Source organism: Perognathus longimembris, chromosome 21 (assembly GCF_023159225.1).
Source record: "Perognathus longimembris pacificus isolate PPM17 chromosome 21, ASM2315922v1, whole genome shotgun sequence".
NCBI classification, from domain to species: Eukaryota; Metazoa; Chordata; class Mammalia; order Rodentia; family Heteromyidae; genus Perognathus; species Perognathus longimembris.
In genome coordinates, this window is record NC_063181.1 from 32,836,045 (window position 1) to 32,861,093 (window position 25,049).

General features: G+C 47.9%; 1 protein-coding gene across 3 annotated transcripts in view; it reads right to left on the reverse strand.

Annotated features, from left to right (window-relative positions):
- Positions 1–21,615, reverse strand: part of Plekha2 (pleckstrin homology domain containing A2) — a 63,730-nt gene extending 42,115 nt beyond the window's left edge. The window contains exons 1-3 of one of the 3 annotated variants that reach the window (XM_048330936.1): positions 21,391–21,614; positions 21,063–21,158; positions 7,329–7,491 (exon numbers count right to left, since the gene is read on the reverse strand). In XM_048330936.1, coding sequence (XP_048186893.1) covers positions 7,329–7,469 — 141 coding nt within the window. In that variant the 5' untranslated portion in view covers positions 7,470–7,491; positions 21,063–21,158; positions 21,391–21,614. Of the gene's footprint in view, positions 1–7,328; positions 7,492–21,062; positions 21,272–21,390 lie in introns of those variants that run through there. The other 2 variants (XM_048330937.1, XM_048330935.1) reach the window with 2 other exon arrangements.
- Between the last annotated feature and the right edge of the window lie 3,434 nt (positions 21,616–25,049).

Here is a 25,049-nt window from a genome sequence, read left to right on the forward strand (position 1 = left end):
CAAGTGCAATGTCCTGGGTTCGATCCCCAGTACAAAACAAAAAAATACAGTTTTTAAAAAAAAAACAAGCAAAGCAAGCTTTTGGTTTTTCCATTTTGTTTTGCTTTGTTTTTGAGGGGACCTCAAACACATGGAGTACATGCTCTAGCACCGAGCTGCCTCCCTAGCCCTTCACGTCTAACATTGAGACAAGCCATTGTTCTAGAAATAAGAATTGTTGTTGTTGTTGTTGTTTTTTAAAAAAAACAGTATTAGCATATAAAATAAATAAAATTCAATTTGCAATGCTTTATGCTAACTTTCAAAAAGCCTGTCCAGTTTAAATTCCCAGATCTTCAGCTTAGTAATAACATTGCCATTAGCAGAATTTGTGCTTTGTTATTTGGAGCCATTTTGTTCCTCGTAGGATGTTGTATGCAGAGTTCAGTGAAACACAGACAACAGCACGCCAGCCATTCCTCCTTAGCCTCAGCATACCACACCAGCAAGGCTGGCTAATGCACCAGTTACATGGAGCTCACAAGTTCAAAAACCCTGAAGGTAATGAATAAGTCACAAAACGAAAATTGCTCAAGAAAAAACACAACAAGCAAACTAAACAGAAAACTCAACATACTCAGCTCAAACCATAGCTGAACTGAGTGTTGTGATGATATTCACATAAGCAAAAAACAAAGCAAAACAAAACCAAAAAACCTCCTTTGCTGGCTGCCCTGCCCAGGGGCTGATGTGGCGGGACATGCGGAAGGGAGAAGGAAAGAGCCTGTCATTGTCTCTACTTTACTACACGGAATCTTGCACTGCTCATTTTTAAAAAGCCAGCAATTTCCTGGCTCTTGGCATTTAGACAGATTGGAGTGGATAATGCAAAAACCTTTTAAATATTGGTGGATTTCAGCTACACTTTAAGAAGACTTCTCATACAAAGAAGCATAATTATGTTCAAAACATCCATTTCCAGCTAGCCTTGAAGACAACATCATTGTCCATGATAAATTACATATTAATAGAATCTTCCCCCACACTCTTTCTTTCCACAAAAATGCAGACAAACAGCCATCTCATAGTGAGCACTGCTAAAGCTCTTTGTCCCTGTTGATGGAAAAACCTGTTTCCAGCTTTTCTTTTTTTTAAGAGCAAACAGGTTTTGATTGGGGCCCCAGATTCAGCAGGAGAGCCGCAGTCTTCCTTCGGATATTATGATGCTCCAATGTGATGTATCATAATGCAAAATAAATGCACCTGAATAATTTATTTATTTTTTGGTACTGGTCCTGGGGCTTGAATTCAGGGGCGTGGGTGCTGTCCCTGAGCTTTTTGTTCAAGGTTAACGTACACCTCCACTTCTGGATTTTTTTGTAATTAACTGAAAATAAGCCTCCCACAGACTTTCCTGCCTGAGCTGCCTTCGAACCATGACCCCCCACATCTCAGCCTCCTCAGTAGCTGGGATATAGGCATGAGTCACCGGTGCCCGGCTCCTGGTGAATATTCTTACTGCAATAATAATAGTTTTCCTGATGTTGTCAGCATTGCAACTTTTAAACATGTCAGCCAAATCACTGGCATCATCAATATTATCGAAGCCTACCATTTAGAGGGGTCATTTTTAGCTAATGGATTTTGTCCTTAGATTTGTGTCACTAATGCCTGGAATGGAAAACCCTGGATCCTTAGTATACCACAATGATTCAAGGTTAATTATAGCCTATGCTGAGTTCTGCTCCCTGCTTATTCCCCTCCCCCCCCACCCGCCATGCCCAGCTGGCAGATACGGCTGGCAGATACGGCTGGGCTGCCTCCCACACTGGGCTCCAGGGCACTGCCTGCTGGCTTCTGAAAGCCATCTTTTCCACCTTAGCAGAGCCCCAGTCCGTGACCATCCAGCAGAGGCACATGAAAGTCCAGCTCTCTCTCTCAGGACAACTCTTAGGTCTGACTCACCCCAGAGCTCCCACAAGCTAAGGCCGAAACCTACCCTTGCCACTTCCGCTGATGTTCACGCCCTTGGCTGGCTTTCTCCCTTCCCCTGTCACCTCCCCAACTCGCCTCCCAGGCCTTCCTTAGCACTTCCTCCATGAAAACCTTGCCCACAAATCCTTGTCTCAGTGCCTGCTTAACTCTTTACCACAGGGTCTTTTGGGACCCCAGGCACAAGGCCCCCCGCCTTCCTCATCAACTCTGCTCAGGACAGAGTAGGTACAACCATCACATGAAAGCTTATATATACGTGGAAACATTTCAAAACTCTGCACAATGATCTACAATAGGTGATAATAATCACACGAGCCAGGTGCTGGTGGCTCACACCTGTAATTCTAGCTATTCAGGAGGGTGAGATCTAAGGATAACAGTTCAAAGCCAGCCTGGGCAGAAAAGTCTCCATGAGACTCTTATCTCCAGTTAATCATGCAAAAACCCAAAGTGGTGCTATGGCTCAAGTGGTAGAACACTAGCCTTGAGCACAAAAAGGCTCAGGGACAACGCCCAGGCCCAGAGTTCAAGCCCTACAACTGACACACACACACACACACACACACACACACACACACACACACACACACACACACACACACACACACACACCTCTAATCAATGCAGCAGTGGGACCCATGGCACTATGTTGAAAATAAGCCATACAACTTGTGGGTGGGGATGGAAGGGGAAGATGGGGGGAGAGAGGGAAGGGGAGACATAGTACAAAAAGAAATGTGATCTTTACCTGACTTACAGAACTGTAACCCCTTTGTACATCACCTTTTTACTATCAATAAAAAAAATTTTAATCACTGTAATCTCCTTCACTGGTCTCTGAGGCCACCTGTCCATGAAGGGGAACCTCATAACTCATTCTCCCCAGTTTGTACTTAATCATCTAGCTCCCAACCTGCAGCAGAGACTCCAGGAAGCTTCTGTCTTGCTCCCTGTGGTGACTTAGCAGCTAGGCTCCATTGTGACATATTGGATGAGATTAGCAAATCATGTGAGGTAACGCCACTCAGCTCCAAAAACCACTTGCCTAAGACACAAATCAATGGAATGGAAGAGTCTAGATTGTAACCTTGATCTCTTGTCACCCAAGCCTGAGAACTTTTCATGGGAGAGTCCAATCCAGTCCTCCATCTTCCTCTCATGGGCCCCAACAAAGGAAAACTACAACCCTTCTCCTACGACCAAATCATTGGCATCTACACACTGGCATTGACAACGAATGATAGGCTAGCTTATTATAAGAACAGACTGAGATGATTAGTCCTGAAGCTCCCTGGTAGCAAAGATCTCATTGAATTCTCATTCCACCTCATTGGAGCTGAAGGAAAATAGCAGAAAGAGGAAGAAGCCACAGAGGTGGGGAGAGACTGGCAGACCAGTCCCAACCCCAGCACTGCACCACCTGTGAGAAGAGAAACAAAGAGGATAGCAGCCCCCAGCCCAGTCTATGCAAAATGCCTCACATAATAGCTTGTAGATGGGAAGTGTGCAGCAAGTACATGCTACAATTAGTTGAAACAACAGCAAAAGACATGGCCACAGAGACAGGCTTAGGGAATGCCAACTACCAAGAAGGCTTAAATGATCAAAGATCAGAGAAATAGGTTCAGAAAATCCCATTCATCAATGCCAGTTAAATAACTATGATATCATATCAAGAGTCTTTTTCCTAGTTGTGTGATGGTGGTTCATGCCTGTAAGCCTAACTACTCAGAAGGATGACATCTAAGGATCTCCATTCTAAGCTAGCCCAGGCAGGAAAGTCTGTGAGACTCTTATCTCCAGTTAAATTCCAAGAAAGCCAGAAAAGGAGCTGTGGCTCAAGTGGTAGAGCAGTAGCCTTGAGGACAAAAGCTCAGGGACAATGCCCAGGCTCTGAGTTCAAGCCTCAGGACTAGCACACACACAAAAATTAGAGTCTTCTTTTCCTAGCAGTCCTTGATGTCTTTCTCTTTACTAGGGAAGACCATCATACTATAGTTTGTGTTCCATTTCAGTAGAGGAATCTAATATTAAACATTCTACAGTTCCTAAGGACCAATCTGCCTTCTGACCATCAATTCTTCCATCTCTCTAGTTTAATCAGCCCTTCCTGGGTTCAGCAGCCATTTATCAAATGTTGAACATGACTGGACATTCTGAATCAAAAACTTGTCCAGTGTACTGCCCTCTAGACCCTTCCAGTCCTGAGAGTCTGCGGGCTTCTCTTTCTTAACCAGAGACTACCTTCGCAGACTTTCCATCTTCCCAAGTCAGCCACCCTAACATGACTGGCTCATTAGCAGCAATGAGGACAAGGGTACCGGGCCAGATTGCCAGGCTCAGAGTCCTGGCTCTGCCTCTTTCTTCTTATGTAACCATGGGCAGATGCCTTCCCCTGCCTCGCCTCCCTCACCTTTGACAGTGAAGACAGTGACACCCACCAATTATACTTGCTGCCAGAGTGAAAGGAAAACCCCACGGAATGGGGTGCTGGTGTCTCTCACCCATAATCCTAGCTACTCAGGAGGCCGAGATCTGAAGATCACAGTTAAAACTAGCCCAGGCAGAAAAGTTTGTGAGATTCTTGTCTCCAATTAACCACCAAAATACCAGAAGTGAGGTGTGCCTCAAGTAGAACACTAGCTTTAAGTAAAAAGCCAAGTGAGAGTCTGCAGCACTGAGTTCAAGCCCCGGTATTAGAAGAAAAAAGGAAGAAAATGCCGGTGCTCAGCTTAGCTTAGTGACAAATGCTCATGAATACCATCGTACATCTGTCAAAGCACTCCTCAAATCTAGAGAGGCTGCTTGGCCATGAATACAATGAAGAACAAACCTAACAAATGAAGAAACCGAATGCTCTGAACTATCACCAGCTTACATGCAGTAAGGCTTTCTTGGTTTAGGTATATATGGCCAATCCAGCTAGAATACAGCTTCCTGGGAAAATGAAAAGATTCTCTAGCAATGAGCCACAAGCTCACCTTGGAAATTCAGACCCACAGAGGTTGTCCCACAAAGAGCATCCGAAAGCTCAGCTGCTGCTGAGGGAAGGGGAGGAGGCCGCCCAGGCATAGCAGATGCGGGCACAGAGGCTGACCCCAGAGAGCCAGCAAGGCAGCCACGCACAGAACCCAAGGCTGGCACGATTCTGGGCCCAAACAACTTTCAATCTGAGTGCTTAGTCAGTTGAAGGGAAGTTCTAACCATAACATTCGAAATCAAGGAGGTCGGCTCTGGAGGCAGAGCTGGCGAGGATCTGTTTGAGGCTAGCCCAGCAAGAGGTTTGTAAGAATGTAATATAATTGAAAAAAAGTAAAAAGAAAAGGCTGCCACGGTGGCTCAAGCAGAAGAGCTCCTATCTACCTACTGTAAGGCCTTGAGTTCAAATCCTAATACCTAAAAAAAAAATGATCCAAAATGGTGACACCACAGTGCTGGGTGGCCTATCACTGACAGCCAGACTCTGTGGCCTAGAGGATGAAGAAAGGTCCAGCTGGCAGGACAAGCAGTGGTCAGCAGGGGACAGGACTTCCCGAGCTAGAGAATCTGAACGTCGAAGAGCTCAAAAAGGCAGCACTGCACAAAGCAGGAAAATCAGGACAAAAATCCATTTGAACCACTTGTGCTAACCAGACAGACGAGTGAGTGAAGGCTCATCAAGGGTGAGGGAAAGAAAAGGAAGTGCACCCCAGAAGCCTAGAGTCCCTCTGGGAGGGCCAGAAGCCAAGGCTCCTTGCAACAAAGACTTAACTCTTAGCCCTTTGCCCAGTAGGGGAGAGAAATAGTGTGTGTGTGCGTGTGTGTGTGTGTGTGTGTGTGTGTGTGTGTGTGTGTGTGTGTCTGGTGCTCTACCAATTGAACCACACCCCCACTTCCAGTTTTTTGCTGGAGATGAGTCTCTTGGATTTGTCTGCCTAGGCTGGCTTCTAAGTGCGGTCCTCAAATCTCTGCCTCCTGAGTAACTAGGATTAAAGGCATGAGACGCTGGCACCTAGCCAGACGAAGAACTCTGAGTGCTACTTCCTTTCACAGTGGATCTGCAGAGCTCTATGTAGGTGCTGTGTGGAGCTGAGACAGGGCAGGTGGGTAGAGCAGGTGTGAAAGCAGGTGTCCTGAGGGAGGTGTAAACTGCATGCCAGAGTGGACATGCAGGATCAAGACAATGCCTGGCCCTCCAGAGGCTCATCAGAGACGTGGAGTGCACGTGGGGACAGTCGTGCTGAGGGACAGGTCCTTCCTGGAGAAAGCAATTTACAGCATACGTTTTCTGTATCAAGTAAGTGTTCCCTCAGTCATTATAGCCACAAGACAAATGGCAAAGGCTTCGAGAGGACTGGACCCTGGATCACAGCCAAGAACTCCACACGACTCTCTTCCCTACCTCACCTCTTAGAGCCCAAGCCATCCCTCAACACTGAGACCTTCCTCATCCTGAACCTTCCAGACCTGTGCCTGCTTCCACCGCTGCCCGACTGTGCCCTAGAGTCTTGCTACTCACAGCCACGCTGGGCCTCATAGCCTCCATCCACCAACCTGCTCTGAGGTAGCTCAAAGGAATGAGCTAGCAACACTCAGTGCAGAAAAGAAAAACAAAAGTCCTGAGTTCCCAAGGAGCATTTTGTTTCCGGTTCAGTGATGACCCCAGCCCAGACACAGCAATGACACTTAGGCAGCCCCTAACCTTGTGCTTGGACCCCGCCAAATACTATGCAGCTCACTGGCCATGTCCTTGCCAAGGTCAACTGCAATGTCTGAGGTTCAGTTTTCTCATCTGCAGCTCAAGGACAAGAGTAGAGGTGACCTCCAAGGACACCTGCAAACCCAGGACTCCAGGACTTCCTGGTTCAAGAGACCAAGGATGTCTCACATTTGTCCAGCTCAGGAACCAGGCCACATTCTCTGCCAGGGAGGGGCCCCAGACTGGCGGAGCAGGAGCAGCCCAGTTAGGCCACAGCCCTAACGACAGAGCCAGTGAGCCAGAGGCGGGAGGGAACAGGCCAGGCCTGGCAGTCCGGACAGCCTGGACGGCCTCGGCCTGGCTTTTGCAAGTGTTGAATTCCTGTCCTCGTGAGAAAGGACCCAGACTTAGGGCCACCCAGCACTTTTCTTGTTCTTTTCCTCCTTCCTTCTTTTCTTTGTTTTCTTTTTTTTCTTTTTTTGGAGATTAAACCAGGGTGTCCCATCTGCTAAGAATTCCCTAGCCCTTAAAAAGTGTGTGTGTGTGTGTGTGTGTGATACCAAAGTGTTTTTTCGTAATGACCAGCAAGTTCCAGGGGTCCTCATGACGGATGCAGGCCCCAGGCATCCTTCCTCAGGACGGGAGGCAGCCCCGCCCTTCCCTCCCAGCCTCTCACCTGGGGGTTGTCCATGTACCAGAGAAGGCAATTGGCCTGGGTGTCCAGAATAAAGTACCTCCGCAGGAACTTGCCACTGTTCTCATTCTCCTCGATGTCCAGAAACCCACAGATACGGTTCTGCCGGTCAACATAAGGCATTCCTGGGCTCTGCTCACATCACCTGCAGGGCGGAAGGAGGCTCGGGTGAGGAGGAGGAGGAGCAGACTCTGTCTCAGACCTGGAGGGACCTCACCTGCCCCTGGCTGACTCCCTCCCACCAGCTTCTACTCCCACAGCACCAAGTGCCCATCCCACCAGACTCTAGAAGCCTCTTCCCAAACTCTGTGAGCAGTCCTCAAAGCTCAGCTAGCTCTTCTGTGATGCCACTGTGGAGGGTCAGGCCCTTCTTCTTCTTTATTTTATTTTATTGTTTTTAGCAAGGCTGAAGATGGAGCCCAGGTCTTCAAGCATTACGAGGCAAGTGTTCCACCATGGAACAGAACTGCATCCAGCCAGCTTAGGAACGGCTTCAATTATGGGTCTGGATACTTATGCACTGTGAATCACAAATTATCTCATCTTTCTGCACCTCTACTACTGATAATCACTGTAAAGTGCAATGACTTTTGGAACAACTCTTCCTAAGCTTTGCCTGTGAACCTTGTGCACCTGAGAAACAGTAGTAACAATTATCATTACTCTCTGTGAAGTGAGGAGAAGTAGTAACAATTACCATTACTTTCTGTGAAGCGAGGAACAGTAGAAAGTTACCATTACTCTCTGTGAAGCGAGGAACGGTAGTAACAATTATCACTACTCTCCATGAAGTGAGAAACAGTAGTAACAATTACCATTACTCTCTGCAAAGTGAGAAACAGCAGTAACAATTATCATTGCTGTCTGTGAGGAACAGTAGTAACAGTTATCATTACTCTCCATGAGGTGAGATGTAGCTTATTTTGATCTAATTATATTCAAAAATATAATGTAACAAGAGTGTGCTAGATTTCATCTTACAGACATAGTCTTTGCTTGAAGTTGCACAGCAAATTACCAAGATAGCACTTTTTTCTCCCAGTACTCAGAATTGAACTCAGGTCCTTGTGCTTTCAGGTAGGTGCTATGCCACTTGAGTTAGGCCTCTAACCCTTTTTGCTTTTAGTTTGTTATGGACAAAGTATCTCACTTTTGCCTGGCTAGCCTCCAACCTCTGCCTCCTGGAATAGCTGGGATGCTTGCTAATATTTAGTTCTATTTTACAGCTCAAGGGACAAAAGCCCAGGCAGGATTTGTACCAGCTTGTCCAAGACCCCAGAGCTAGTTAAGTGTCTAGGGCTTGCATAATTCATTTTATAGACCTGGACTGGCAGCACTGACCTCAGACTGTGCCTGTATTTGAAGAGAGGGCCTTTAAAGAGGTAAGTTAATTAGGGTGGGCCCTAGCCCACTTTAAGAAGAAATCTGCATCCAGAAGGCTAACAAGGGAAGGGAAAATCTGACCCGTGGGCTGTATACAGCCCTCAATATCATCTGGTCCATGACAGAAGAGACACATATGTTTCTCACCAGCTGCCTACAGCTCCTGTCTGTCTGTACTGATCATTCTGTGGGGCTCAAGAGTGATGTCATAAAAAACCAAATGGTTCCTGGCAGAAGAAAGGTTCCCCACGCCTGCAAGAGCCAAGACCACACGGACACGTGGAGAAGGTGGCCACCTCCCAGCCAAAGAGAGCAGCCTGGGGCTTACAGGCCTCTTCATCACACTCAGGCAAGAACAACCCCTGGCCCCTGACCTTAGACTAGCAGTCTTCGGAACTAGGGGAAAAATAATTTCTCTTCTTGTAGTCTCTCAGGATGTGTGCTTTGTTACCTAGCCCGAGAAGATGCATTCCCCTGCCCAGACACTCCTTAGCATGGCTAGAGTACAAAGTTGCAGGAGGAAGTCCCCAGCCCTCGGTACCCATACTCCAGAACAGGATCTCTGGTAATGGGACACAAACCAGGAGCAGAGGATCACCCATGTACCCCAACTGACTCCCACGAGCCGGATTCTTAACAGTCCAAGTCTGCTGAGGCCCAAGGCCAAGCCAAAGTTGTCAGTAGCAACCTAAGGCCATTCCATAGGACACGGGGTCAACAAGGCACAGGAAAACGGCAGCCGTAGTCTTTCAGGCCCAGGGCAAGTCCTAAGTCCCAGTCTGATCGTCCTACCTCTGCAAGGGGCCCTGCAACACTGAGAGGCTGCCTCAGGGGAAAAACAAGCACCACATATGTGCACACACAGAGAGAGAGACAGACAGAAAGAAGCAGGAGCAAATGGGGAACCCCTGATGCCAACCCAGGCCCAGACTGAAGAATTTCTAGGGTCCAAAAGGCCCTTGGCACTTGGCAAAATCTCTAAGAGAACATGTGTAACTGCAAGGGGAGAACAAAGCAGAGCACCTCTGCCAGCCAGAAAGCAGTGTCCAACTGAACACGAACAGCCCCCTTTCAGCCTGCAGGAGTAACCAGTGCCTGCTCTTCCCTCCAGACAGAGGCTGGTGTAGAGGCGCTTTCTATTTCTCTCCAGAGGCTTCACCCTGTAATCTTGATGGATGTGCACATGAAGGAAGACCCTCATGGACCAAATGGAAAGACCAGGAGGAAAGCTCTGTCTCTACTGTCTCTTGACTGTGGAGCTGGTGCTGGGAGGAGCTCAGTTATCCTGGGAAGCATCTGAGTCACCGAGCTTGTCAGACTGTGGCTGATGGGGAGCCAGCATCGCACAGAAATGTGCTTATCATCTAGCCACCCCACGCAGACCGATGATCAACAGCCAACCATGCCCACGGCACACATGGGAGACCCCACGTCCCAGTCCTGGTCTGCTCCTTCTTGCCTCCTTTGCACATCCTTTGTCAAACAGCAAGCAGTAAGATTTGGTCCAGAGTCTGCAAACCCAGATCCCCTCTCTTAGCCTCTTGCGCTATTATCATCTAGGAGTCTCTGGCTTTCCCCCTTGTTCAGAGGCCTCTGGACATTGCCTCGGCAACCCTATCTGCAGCCAATTCTGTAGCAATTGGGTAGCCCAAGAAGCAAGGGGGTGCTAGCAACAGGGGACAAAGGGCCGGTGCCCTGATGCTCACACATTTACAATCAGCCTACAGCATTAGTAGATTCAACCAAGCACAGATTTTAAAAAATTAATTTTATCTGGGGTTGAAGGTATATAGCTCAAGAGTAGAGGACTTGCCTAGCATGCATGAGGCTCTGCATTCAACCTCCAACACCACCACTAAAAAAAAATTAAACTCTAATGGGTCTTGCCTGGTCCTGCTGGCTCAGGCCTGTAATCCTAGTGACTTGGGAGGCTGAGATCTGAGGATCCCAGTTCAAAGCCATCCTAGGCAGGAAAGTTCATGAAACTCTTACCTCCAATTAACCACCAGGAAACTGGAAATGAAGCTGTGGCTCCAAGTGGTAGAGTGCTAGCCTTGAGCACAAAAGCTTAGGGACCACACTTAGGCTGCTGTCGCCCCCCCCCCCCCCGAAAAAACCCCTGAATCTTTGTATATCAGATTTGTCATCATCCCATAAACATGACAGTATTTATGGAATAACTATTCACACAGCATTTGCATTGTGTTAGGTGTTGTAAGTCATCTAGAGATGGTTTAAAAAGTACAGGAGAGTGTGCATAGGTTCTATGCAAATACGTAAAACTGGAGCCTCTGTGTACACTGGTGTCTTTGAGCATCCTAGAACCAGTCCCCTGTGGATGCGAAGGAGTTCCCTCCAATCACCAAGGCAAAGCTTCCAAATGTCCTTCCATCTCCCACTATCTTCCTCTAGTTACATCGCTTCAACCAGTTCACTGACTCTCAAAAATCAAATGATCTCAATCCATTCATTCATTCGTTTACTCATTCCTCCTGCCCTTTCCCTTCCCTCCCTGTCCTGCCCTTTGCTTCGCCTTCCCTTTCCTCCTTGCCTTCATTTCTTCCTTTGTCTGGTGGTGCAGGGGCTGGAACCTAGGGCCTCGCATGTGCTGAGCAAGGGTTCTGCCCCCTTAGCACTTAAGGGGACTGCATTTTAACAAGTTTCCTGCTGATAAAATCTGAAGTACAGGTGGCATATGGTTGTTTCTCCCAGAAGTTCCCCCCCCCCAGGAAGTTCAGAGCCCCACTCGTGGTCAGTGACCCGCCCCACTCCATCTCCAGTACCAGGGAACTCTTCTCTCTGGGTTTGCACACCAGACGCCCCGCCCTCTAGTGAGTTCTTTTGCTTTTGATCTAATATCCTAGGGAGACCATCTAGCAAGCAGTCTCTGGTCTTTACTACACAAGGCCAAGAACACAGAATGTTTTTAAGAGGTTCTGCCAACTCACCAAGTACCCTACCTCTCCAAAGCACGACCAACATCCCTAGTGGTTTCTGGTTTTTATACAGAAAGTAATATAACAATCCTGGAATTTATGTTTTGCTTGAGGTTTGTGTTTCTGTGTGGGTGATCTTGAGATAGGATCTCACCACGTAGCTCAGGCTGCCTCCTACCTGACTCCTGGGATGACAGGCATTTTCCTCCATGCGGGCCTGGAATGTTCCTAAACATCATTCAGGCTAGGTTTGCCTTTCTTTTTTTCATGCTTCTAGGTCCTTTTATATGTAAATGACCTATCAAAGATTTTAAATGATATCACAGACATATTCCAAGTCAATAGTGTTTATAATCGTAGTTTTTAATGACTCTATAACACGTATGCACTGGTTTTACTGTAATTTCCCTACCTGCTTCTCTAGGATTGGGTTGTTAGGTTAATTCAGTATTTCACTACTATAATGCTGACTTCATATTTTCATGTTTTGTCTCTTCTTTGACATGAAAAGAGCCTAAATTCCAAGTAACAATAAGACCAGATCATACACTATGATCTTTAATAATTTTTAGACCTATAACAGAAGTATTTTCTAAAAATATTTTATCTATTTATGTCGTAACCAATAATATACTGTTACCATCACTATCTCTTTTAAATTCATGGAATGTTCTCATTTTAAACTGTTGCTAGTCTGAAATACATAATGATTGATGAGGGTAAAATTTTCTTCATGTTTGTTTTTTTCTTCATCTATCTTCCTGGACTTTGGTAAAAGCAAATCAAGAATTGATGTGCATATAATCTCTTGTCTGTCTGACTGTCTGTCTCTGTCTCTCTGACATATCCTCACACACGCATATACAAACTCACAAAAATCAGACTAAACCAAAACATGACTCCAAGTAAATTCAAATAACTAAAGAATGGATCTGTACTAAAAGGTAGAATAAACAGAATAGAAAGGGTTTGCAAAAAATTTCTTTTTTACCGTCAAAGTTGAAAGTGTAAATTAAAATTAGCTGGCACTGTAAGCTTTTTTTTTGGCCAGTCCTGGGGCTTGAACTCAGGGCCTGAGCACTGTTCCTGCCTTCTTTTTGCTCAAGGCTAGCACTCTACCACTTGAGCCACAGCACCACTTCTGGCCATTTTCTATATATATGATGCTGAGGAATCGAACCCAGGGCTTCATGTATAAGAGGCAAATACTCTTGCCACTAGGCCATATTTCCAGCCCCCACTTCTGGCCTTTTCTATCTATGTGGTGCTGAGGAATCAAACCCAGGGCTCCGCGTATACAAGGCAAGCACTCTACCATTAGGCCATATTCCCAGCCCTAGCTGGCACTTTAAGATATTAACTTTTTTAAAAACTGTAAACAAAAAGAGGAGATTTTCGTTTATAGGATCCAGATTTCTTCAGCAGAATGTATACATTCCTATGTGCTGCAGTCAGAAATAAGCTACACATTATATTAAAATAAAAGTCATCACCAGTGAGTGGCTGAAATTCTAGCTCCTCAGGAGGTTGAGATCTGAGGATCAAGGTTCAATGCCACCTGGAACAGGAAGTCGGTCCCAATTAACTACAAGAAAGCCAGAAGTCCAGCTGTAGAGTGAACAAAGCTCAGGGACAGTGTCCAAACCTAAGTTCAAGCTCTAGCACTGGCACCAAAAAAGTAATAAAATAAAGGAAAAAAAGAAGACAAAAGTGCAACTTGGAGAAAGTGCATGTGCATGGACTCCTCCAGCAGCAGCAGTAGACGATTAATGAGAAGCATGAAATGAGGGGCCTTCGAGGTTTCCCTGCCCCAAGTCTCTCTCTTCCACAGCCCACTTCAAAGCCTTAGGTTTCACCACCAGAAATTTAAATCAAGAGTAAAACTGTCCAGAAATTGAGACCCTCAGAACTGGAACAAAGAAACAGCTGGAGCAAGGACTCTACGAAAATCAAATGTACTCAGGGAAGAAAGAGACAGAGAAGAGTCAGGACTAAGATACAAGGAGATGACTGCGGCTTAAAACAGATGTGGTACACATGAAAAAAGAAAAAAAAATCCTTATACACCAGGGACAAGAGGATGACTCTTTCTGGAAAGCAATGTAGCAATCTATAACAAGAGAGCTAAAAAAAGTCTGTGTCCTCTGACCCAATAATTCCACTTTTAGGATTTCATCCAAGGAAATAAACAATGATGCAAATAAAGATTAAAGTAAGAAGTTGGCAACTGTAATAGAATTGATAATAACAACAAAGTTGGAAATATCTCGAGTGTCTCAGTGCTTGGAGAATAATTAAAGTCTGAGAAACCCTCATAAGGAAATATCATACAATTGTCTAAAAACTTTGGTTTTAAGTAATATCCAATAAACCTTACAGACTCATATCATAAAAATTTTCAAAGATACAAAATGACATAAAATACACTCAATGATCTAAGTAGCATTTTTATTCCTATATGTGGATTTTTAAAAATTAGGTATATAGTTACACAAAAAATAACAGTTATTATCTATGACTTAAAGTTGAACATGATCTAATTTTCTACATTTTTCCAAATTTTACAATTTTTCTACAGGAAATCTGTATTTAGCAGAAAAGAAAGCCACTTAATATCACAAACACTCCCAGTGTAGGCACCTAAGTTTTGAAGCTGAACATAAATATCTCAATCATCTCAAGTTCATGAACAAATAAAATCTTGCCTAAATTATAGCTCTCTTGTAACTCTGATGTATCAAAGACCTAAATCTAGTAAGTTCCTATCTCATCCCTCATAATTACACGAGTCAAACACTTGCCACAAGGCCTCACGCCCTACCTGAGGCTCTTACTTCCTATTCTTTACTCCTTGCCTACAGTCTCATCCTTTCTTCCCCCTGATGGCTGGGTTTCTACTCTCAGGTCTTCATAAGAAGAGCCAATGTCCTTGGAGCCAGCTAGATATTCAAGCACAAGTCTGTGCTACAAAAGCAGATCTATATTAAGACTAGTGCTCTGAAAAAGGAAATGGACTCTTTGACAAGAAGCCCCAAAAGGCTTCCTTCTTAAGACATGAGAGATGGAATGCTCACTGCTGGAGGCTCAGGCCTGTAATCCTAACTCCTCAGGAAGCTGAGATCCGAGGATGACAGTTCAAAGCCAGCCCAGGCAGGAAAGTCCATAAGACTCTATCTCCAATGAACCAGCAAAAATCTGGAAATGGAGCAGTAGTTCAAGTGGTAGAGCACCAGTCTTAAGTGAAAAAGCTAAGAAACAGTGCCTAGGCCCTGAGTTCAAGCTGCAGTACACACACACACACACACACACACACACACACACACACACCACACACACACTTGAGAGATGCAGTTGACATTTTAAAATAATGGCTAACTGGGCAAGGTAGAGTACCCCTGCAAGTTCCAGCTACTCGGGAGACTGAGGCAGGAGAAGTGACTGAACTCGGGAATTTGGGGCCAGCCTAGAGACATCCATAATAAAATTTAAAGTAAAATAAAGTGAATAGTTGGGTGGATAAACAAAGAAACAGATAATTCAAATTTTAAACCAAAAGTGCTAGAACTGCCAAGCACTGGTAACTCGTGCATGAGGCTGAGACCTGAAGATCCCAGTTCAAAGCCAGTCTGGGCAGAAAAGTCTGTAAGTCTTGTCTCCAGTTAACTAGCAAAAAGCCAGAAGTGGAGCTATGGCTCAAGTGGTAAAATGCCAGCCTTGAATAACAATCTAAACACAGTGGGAGACCCTGAGTTCAAACCCCAGCACTAACACTACAGAAAGAAGAAACAAAGAAAGAATGGAGGAAGGAAGAAAGAAAATAAACAAAAAGCTCTAGCGCTATGAAATGAATAAAGCTGTGGCATAGGACTAAAGGGTAGCTCAGTGCTAGAGTATTTAGCTAGCAGCATTCATGTCCTTAGGTTCAATCCTCAAGGCCACAAAAAAGTATCAAAAAGCAAGCCAGGATTTGCTGTATCAACCCTCTTGATTCTTAAGCTAGCTAATAGAGTTGGCAGACAAAGGAAAGTGTACAGCAGATTCACCTGCTGAATTGTTCTGATCTGTTTGAGGTCAATAAAGTAGAGAGGAAGTGACAAAAATGAAAGCCTCCCATAACTGTCTCTATTACCAAATAATCTAGTGCAAGCCCAGTTCACAAATGGGGCGGGGGGGGGGGTGGTGGTGGTGGTGAGAATGGGTTCCCTTTTGAATTTAGAGATTTTTTTCTTTCCTATTAGTCTGTGTTGGCAAGAGAGGGACTCTTGCAGTCTTGTGCTGCAAACGTCTGGAAGGCTGCCTCTTGTCACATGAGGCCAGCCAGGGCTCGGGTCTCCTGCCTGCTTGCTTCTCTGGGCAGAAGCTGAGGGACTCCCGCAAGAACAGTCAGAGAAGACAGTGCATTTGGAAATGCCATCACAGGACTCAGAGAGGATGGGACACAGCAGGGAGGAGCCCAGGTGGGAAGGCAGACCCAGGCAATCACTCAGCAGCTGCTAGGATAGGTGGGGACCCAGCAGCAGGGAACTGTTCAGTGTGCATGATACTTAGGGGTGACTTGGGGAGCCATGGACCCTCAACAGTGCCAAGAGCCCAGGAAAAGCAGCATACACAACTATAGCAACTTGAATGCAAACCTGAGAACTAGTCACCGATCAGAGTCTGGAAGCATCCGTTTCCTTCTGCTCTCATGTCACCACACTTGCAACGATGGTCATAAGAGCAAATTCCAAAAGTCTAAGGCGGGAGAGTAATGTGAGAGAAAAGAGAATGTACTGAGAACGCGTTCCCAGCGGAAGTGTGGGGTGAGGAATGCAAACATCTTCAGGAATGGGGGGGCGGGGGGATGGCCAAAACCTCATGGGACCCCAGGCTTGGGAGGAGGAGGACAGGGCTCACACAAGAAAGAACTAAAGGGGAGGGGGGAGGGGGAAGTACTGGCAAATAGATGAGAGTGGCTGAAAATTGGCACCACTGAAATGAAGTGTTTAAAGTCTTTGTGGCTTCTCTCTCCTAACAGCACACCAGCTCTGTTCAGGGAACCTGCAGTTGGTGGAGCTGTGGCACCAGAATGCTGGCCAGAGCAGGGGCGACCACCGTGGCCTGCAGAAGCAGAGACTGCTGGGAATCCTCAGTGCCCCACTGAGAGGACACGAAGTCCAGTCTCACTGTGGACTCCTGGCAAGAGGCACGTGGGATGGCTCTGGAGATGAAGCTGGTAGACCACCATTCATCTGATTCAGAGCATCAGCGCATTCGGTGCTAGTGTGAGATCCAGTCTTGGATGGGAGAGGAGAGCTGGTGGGGGGGGGGGGGGTGGTGCAGAAAAGGCTGCACAGAAAGCTTGAGCTATGTGGTGCCAGCCAGGGGGGAGAAAAATAAAAGAAAGCAGCAGCATATTCAGGAGGCAAAAAATGTTAGAATTCCGCTTGAAGGCAGCCTGAGCAGAAAAGTCCATGAGACCCTTATCTCCAATTAGCCACCAAAAAGCCAAAAACGGAGCTGTGGCTCAAGTGGTGGAGTGCTAGCCTTGAGCGCAAAAGCTGAGGGACAGTGCTCATGCCCTGAATTCAAGCCCCAGTACGGGCACATACACACAAAAAAGGAAGCATTAGTGCCCCCCCCCTGCAAGGAGCAGAAGGGAAGTGCATGTGGTCTAGGTGTGTCTCTCTGAGGCTGGTCTCTAGGTTTAGGGAAGGAAGAAGGGCTGGGCGTGGCGAGGGGACATGCAGGTGACTGATCAGCAGATAGACCGTTGAAGTTTGGTGAGAAACTTCCCATTGCAGAGGGTGTGGGGTGTGCTGACTCAAGGGGAAAGGGCAGCCTAAGTTTCACAGGCTGGTGAGCCTAGCTAGACTCGACTGTGCATTAGCTACTCAAGCACCACTGGGCCTGTTTCCTCAGTTTACCTATTTCTGAGGTGGCTTGGAGGATTACACGAAATAATGTGTGGAAAGTACTTAACATGAGAACTACTAAGTCAGCACTGGGTAAATACTGTTAAAATGTGTGTGCTCAGTGGCAGGACAAGCTCCAGGCCCTGGACTCAAGCCCTGGGGGAGGAGGGGGATACATGTGTGTGCAAGTATTTGTATAAGGCTTGCCTAACAAGTAGTAGGCATGTCACACAGTCACCATTACTACTACAAAGTTGCTTAACCCAGCAAGGACAGACATCTGCAGAGACCATCTCCACCAATTAGTATCTATGGGAAGGCTGTGCCATTTGGTTCCCTCTCATAAGAAAAGGCATCAGCTCCTCCTAATCTCCCCAGTACTCAAAAAAAATTATATTAAAAATTCACCAAGAGGTTAACGTGTGTGTGTGTGAATATATATATATATATATATATATATATGAGAGCCAGGTTCCATCTAGCACAGACAACTTTGAAAAGTAGCAGAACCTAGACAGGACCCCCAGATTCCAGGAGAGGGCCCCTGGAGCTTCTCGGGGCCCCACCCTTGGGGGTCTCTGCGGCAGATAGCAGCTGTGTGCAGCTGCATTGGCTGCCACTGCCTTAACTCCAGTGTTTCTTCAGAGCCTAAGACAAGAGGCCCTGTTTCCCATCTTCCACCTAAGCGGGCATCCTTTATGAACACAAAGGCATACCACAGTGTCACAGCAAAAGCCTTTTACAAACCACCTGGGAGGATTCGGGAGCCAAATTCACCCTTTAATGGGAAGCAAGTCACTTAACCAACCGATAAAGGAAGGACTTTCAGATCATGCATAAAGCCTTAAAAAGGTTGGAAGGGAGCCCAGAACCATAGTGCACAACTAAGATCGAGCACTCAGGACCTTGAGGTAGAAGGATGGCCAGTTCCAGGCCAGATGGGTTTTATAGAAGACCCCTGTCTCCAAAAAGAGGTGTGTGGGCGGCTCAGGACTAAGCAGGAGGGAGGGAGAGCTGAACAGCCCAAGATTTGAAACAATGGTCCACGGGCCCCGTGGGAACTCAGTGGCCCTATCTCTCCAGCCCATCCCATTCCCAGCCCCAACCATGAGTTTCTCTAGGCAGGGCTAGGGTTTTTCTCTTCCCACAGGCTACCATGCTTTAATATTTACTCTGTTTCCTTCCTTTCCCAAAGCCTAAGAGAGTCAGTTGCTGGAGTCCTTGTCCAGCTCACTACGACAGATGAGAAACCGAAAGTAACTGCTCGTGGGGAGAGAGGCGCAGTGCCACCCAGGATCCCAGCCAGAGCCTCCTCCCCAGCCCCACGTCTGTGTCACACGGAGCCAGGAGAGTCACAGTCCAGCAGTGAATCAGAAGAGGCACTCACTGTACTGTGGTCTGCAGCAAGATCTAACCTGAGTCACAAAGCCTCGTAACGGCATCGTCCACCAAGTACCTGCCCTATGAAAAAGAGAAAACCCAGGAAGTAGCCGCTGGATGCTCGCTACAAAGACCATGCAACCATTGCCTGGCTCTTCCTTATTCTAGTACTTTCAGAAAACATCTGCCAAGCCAGCACGAGTGCTGCTCTGAGGCTGGACTCAGGGCCGATGCCTGTGTCGCACCGTCTCTGCTGCAGAGGGAAGCCAGGGCTTCCTTGGGAGGCTCGTGGCCCACTTGTGCAGAATCTCTGCATAGGCAGCCACCAAGGAACACCTTCCCAAGAGTCCAGCTGGCCCTGGTGACACGATGGGATCTGCAGGGCTTGTGTGCTTACACGGAGGGGCGAGGAAGCATATGCAATGGCTAGGGGAGGAACATTTCCAAGGCCCTTCATCAAAGCACAGGCAGTTTCCAAATCCATATCCAGGAATTAGCCATCTATGACATAAACAAGGCTCCCATCACCAGCTAGGACAGTCACAGATGATTTGTCTAAAATAACAACAACAACAGTAGTTTACAAAGCTGGGGACTGCTAGCTCAAACCTATAATCCTAGCTACTCAGGAAGCTGAGAACTGAGAAGAGAATCTTGTTTCAAGCCTAGCATGAGCAGGAAAGTCCATGAGAGTCTTCTGGTAAGCACCAAAAAAGAAAAAAAGCTAGAAGTGGAGCTGTGGCTCAAGTGAAAAGTCTAAGGATCAATACTCAGGCCCTGAGTTGAAGCCCCAGTACTAGCAGCCAAAAGAAAAAAAAAGTTTACAAACAAAGCCGAGGAATGCTTATATCTAAAAGCCACCACCAGAGCAAGAAGTCCGTGAACCAGCTTAATGGACTAAATTTCTACAGCTTGACCTACTGCCACACTGTTGTTTTCTCTCCATTTCAACAGATGCAAACCATTCATTCATTCATTCAGCAAACATTTGCTTGGCACCTACATAGCCTACACTGACTTGGCCCCAGAGTCTGGACTACAAGCTAGATATTTATGACACTAATATCTGCCTTCGAGTGGCACACAAGGAAGAAGGCTAACGTGTGCCACGGTGATGATGCTCTACCTAAAAAAGCCTCCTCTCCCCAGTGGTGGTCCTGGTACTACTGTACAAGGGCATCCTCCACCAGACAGAGAGCTCCCTATAGACAGGGCTGTGCAGAGCCCTTCATGCCTGTCTGGCACATCTTTATAATCCCAGCCCTGTCAAATCATGCAATTAAGGTATTATATATATGAATATATATATACCTTAGTTATAGTATATATATTATATATATATATATATATATATATATATATACACACACACACATATTGTTTACTAGAGCCTTGCAGTGGCCGAAAGCTTTCTCACCAAATTTAAAAAAATAGGAAAGGGGAAATTTAGTCTGATTGATTGAGCCCCCCACCCCGAATTTCCATTCCCCCTTAGTCCTAAAGAAAGAGTGCAAATTAAAGCTAGATGTGTTAGATTAATCTTGAACTACTAATGTAAAGGAAGAAAGCCTTTCGGACAAAAGGCTGGAGAAATGGGGGGGCCCCAGGAGCAGGAGATCTGGGGAAGGTGGTGTGGGGCCCCGGGAGCAGGAGGTCTGGGGAGGGGGGTGCGGGCCCCAGGAGCAGGAGGTCTGGAGGGGGCGCAGCAGCCCGCCCTGCAGAGCTCTCCTCCTTCCTCAGCTTGACCTACCCCGGGCCTCTCCGCCTCTCCTTTTCTCTCTCCATCTCTCTCCTCCCCTCTCTTCTAATTTTGACGAAATAATCTCGAGCTGAAGCCCAAAAAGGAAGCGTGTAAGGTGAAGAAGTTGATGGGAAAAAGAGAGAGAGAGAGAGAGATTGCTCCCCGCGAGGGAATTACCTAACCTGGCACCCCGCCTGCACTTTAGGGCGCTTTCCCGACCCGGCCATCCCCATTGCCAAGAATTCTAGAAACTGCAGGCTGGACCCAGAAGAGAAGGAGGGGTGCCCCCGCTCCCCTGGGGCAAAATCTAGACCCGCCGAGTGACGAGGTGGTGGGGTGGGGGAGCGGGGCCCCCAGGCCCACTCCGCGCGCGAGGACTTGCCTGGGACGCGCTCGGCTCTCCTCCCCTACCCGCAGCCCGGGCGGTCGTTGCGGGGCGGCGGCCCCGGCGCCAGGACCCGCAGCCAACTTCTCCCCGCTGCAAACGTGAGAAAATGAGGCTCGGCCGAGCCCCCGCCCCGGCCGGCCGGCCCGGCCCCCGCAGCCCGACGCCCGGCGGCGGCGACCTCGGCCACCGGGGCGCTCCGGGGATCGGGGGTCGGGGATCGGAGGAGGAGCCGCGCCCCGGGCCGGGAGGGGGTCGCGGGTGCCGCGGCGGGGCGGGGGCGTCCCACCCTCCGCCCGGGCGGCCTCGCGCGCGCCCGACTCACCCCGCCGTGCAGGGCCGGGGCCGGGTCACAGCGGGGCGGGGGCGCGTCTCCGGGCCGCGGGGCGTTCTCGAGGGCGCTGCCCGGCTCCGGGTGCCCCGCGCTCCGCGCGTTCGTCTCCCCTTCCCCACCCCGGCTCTCCCGACTCTCGGTTCTTTTTTCCGGGTTAATTACGTTTCGCATTAAAGCAAAACCCAGCCCCGGATGTGAGTACAATGCTCGGCGGAGCCCGCCGGGGGAGGAGAGGGGTGCCGGGGCGCCGCGGGCCGCGCGGAGGGCCGGGCCGCCGCCCCTCCCCGCCCGCCCGCCCGCCCTCCCGGCTCCCCGCCCCCTCCGCCCCGAGCGCCCGCAGCAGGTGTCCGCGCTGGGGACAGCGCAGCGGGAGGGCGGCGGGCCGGGCCCGCTCTTCTCCCTCGGGCCCGGGGCTTCGGGTTCGGATTGGGACTCAGAACCCAGCGCCGTCGCCCGGATCGCCTGGGCCGGGTCCAGGGAGCCCCGGGGCCGCGCTGCGCTAGCCGGGGGCCGCAGGGTCTTTTTCAGATGGGACGCAAACTGGGAAGCAGCCAAGCGCATCCCGAGCAGGGGTGGGGGTGGGGTCTGGGGGACGTAAGAGGACCCCTGTGTTCGGGGGTGGCCCTGGATTGTCGCCCTGGATCCATCCTGTGAGTATCCATCCCGCTCCCGATGAGGAAACCGAGACTCCCCGCGTGGGGTGCTCTGCCCTGGGTCCCCAGTGCGTACAGGGCAGGTCCATCCGGTTGCGACGGCGTCCTCCCACGCGGGGAGATGGATGCAATTTAAATGCAATCAAGCCGGGCTAACAACATCCGAAACCTAAATATAGTGGCTTCGCCTGGGAGCTGGCCCGAGCGGCAGGCGGCTCCTGGGCTCTCGTGAGCCCGCGGCCGGGGAGCGAGGCGGCAGAGCCGGCCGGGCGCAGGAAGGCGTCCGCCCTGAACGCAGAGGTGGGGACGCCGCGGGTTTCCTCTTTCCTTTCGACTCACTCCCGAAGCACAAATGAGCCACACCACTCGCTCAGGTGTGAAAATGACTGTTTGCTTCAGAACACTTTGCTCTGGATCAGGAGGGAAAAGACACAGGAGAGAAAGAAAAGAGAGCCCCTTTGAAATGCCCACATCAGTGTGTGTGCGTGTGCGTGCGTGGGATTCACTAGGGTTTGAGTGAGTATCTTCACTAGAGCCAAATATCCTGACTTTGAATGGTAGCCTTGGGGTTACCCAGCTCTCAGCTAGACAATCCGGGCCTCAGTTTTCTACATCCACTTCGCTCAAAAGCTCAGTCAATACTGGGGAACCTTATCTTCCCTCATAAAGCTGCTATAAACAGTTTTAATTTCAAAATTAAACTTAATGGAACACAATTCCTTTGGGAGTCCATGCTGGAAACCAGTTCCGGTGGGATTTGCTGCATGAGCAATCCCAGAACATCCCCCTGGAACTGATGGTCCCGTCTGAGCAAGGAGGTGAAAGCCTGAGATTTTGCGGTATGGTTCCTATTAAAACCCTTACTCCTCCCAGGGGGCTGCCAGGGTCACCAGTCACTGAGCCACAAATACTTTCTGATGCCTGGGAAGCAGAGGAGCCCGAGGCTCTGGGTCAGGCTGGGCACCAGCAGCTCGCATCTGTAATCCTTGACATTCAGGAGGCTGAGATCTGAGGATCACTGCCCAAAATCAGCCTGGGCAGAAAAGTCCATGGCACCCTTCTCTCCAGCCAACCAGCAAAACATCAGAAGTAGAAAGATGGCTCACATGGTAGAGCTCCAGTTTTGAGTGAAAAAGCCAAGCAAGAGTGGCGAGGTCTTGAGTTCAAGCCCCAGTACTGGGACAAGAAGGAGAAGAGGAGGAGGAGGAGAAAGATGAGGAGGTTGAACACAATGTGCCTCTATGAAGGAGCTAGCTTCTCAAGAATGAGCTGGCTTTGAACACGTTCAGTTGGGGGACACAGTTGGACTCCTGTAGAGCGTCATAAGCTGAGACTTTCGGTGTATTTTGGTGCCCATATTTCATTGAGAGCTCCTGTTAATGGCCACATTTGTCCCTGGTCAGGACCTGGACCCAACTGGGTGACAGTTTCTATATCCTGGATTTCACAGTGCTTCCCAAGAGTGCATCCCACCACCGCCTCCCATGATGCTGGACTGAACTCGGAGCCTGCCCTTGCAAGGCAGACACTGTACCACTGAGCTAGGCCTTTGGGCCTGTTTGCATTGGTTAGTTTCATTTTGTTTGTTTGTTTGCCAGTTTTGGGGGCTTGGACTCAGGGCTTGAACACTGTACCTAGCTTCTTTTTGCTCCAGTTTAGCATTCTACCACTTGAACTACAACACCACTTCTGGTACCGAGGAATCGAACCTAGAGCGTCATACATGCTAGGCAAGCACTCTACCACTAGGCCAAACTCCTGGCCCTGCATTGGTTAGCTTTAAGGTAGGATCTCACTTTATGCCCCCATCATGATCTTTCTATTTGTGCTTCCCCTATCTCTGGGCATGACAGGTGTTCCTTACCATACCCCCAGTGATTGATTGAAATGGACCCCCTCTACCAAATCACTATCATACCTTTAATTAATGTCTTTGTATTTTGCTCTGAAACTTTTATTACAAAGAGCTAACTTTTCTCATCATACCCTTACACAGATTAGTAATATAACAATAGAGTATTAATCATACTTTATAGATGGAAGATTTTAGGTTTCAGAGAGAGAGAAAAAAATCTCAGAATCACATATCTAGTCATAATCTGAATCCATGAGCTCTGAGTTACAGTTCAGTGAACTAGGCTCAGGGGCTGTCTCTTAGCTCAACTTCTCAGAATTAAGGAAAAATGGGAAGTGGAAGAAACTTCAGAAATTTCTGTTTATAGAATAAGGAAACACCAGTAGGAGACAGAAATAAAGTATGATCAAGATAGATAAGATTTAGTAAACACCTGGAAGTTTGTATATAAAATCAGATGCAAAATATAAACAGGAGATATGTATACATACATGTACAATGAGTATGTACATAATGTCAAAATTACTTCCTAATAACAAAGCTTGGGAAACATTGCTATACTGCCAAATCTGACATTAACATAAACCACCAAGTCGAGTGCACATCCTGTCCCCAGAAATAACAGTGTGTTGGCCAAATGCATGGCTCCTATTGACCTGTGCTGATGGCATTGTCTCTCTGTCGGGTTAGATAAGTGCAGTGATGCACCACTCACAACCAGAATCCTGCTGACTGCGGGAGGAACGAGGCCTCTGTTGCCTCAGGTTCTCAGTGAGAAGGAATCGCTCCTGGGAGAGACCTCATTCACAGCCGGAACACTGAGTCCTGGGAAAACTCTCCAAACTCAAAAAAAAAGTGCTCAGGAATCTTCTCTCATATGTCACCATCCTTTGTTTGTTAGCTACATATGCCTATCAAATTATATTAAAAAGTAAGTGGAAATGTACCCAAGACCTAACATATGAAATTGTAACCTCTCTGTACATCACTTTGACAATAAATAAGAGAAAAAAATACTTCACATAATTCCTTGAGGATTAAAAAATAAAGCAAGTAATAAAATAGAACATATATAATTCAAATAATTTAGATTGAAATCCTAATTATTCAATAATATGGTGCTCTAACTACATGTAAAAAAA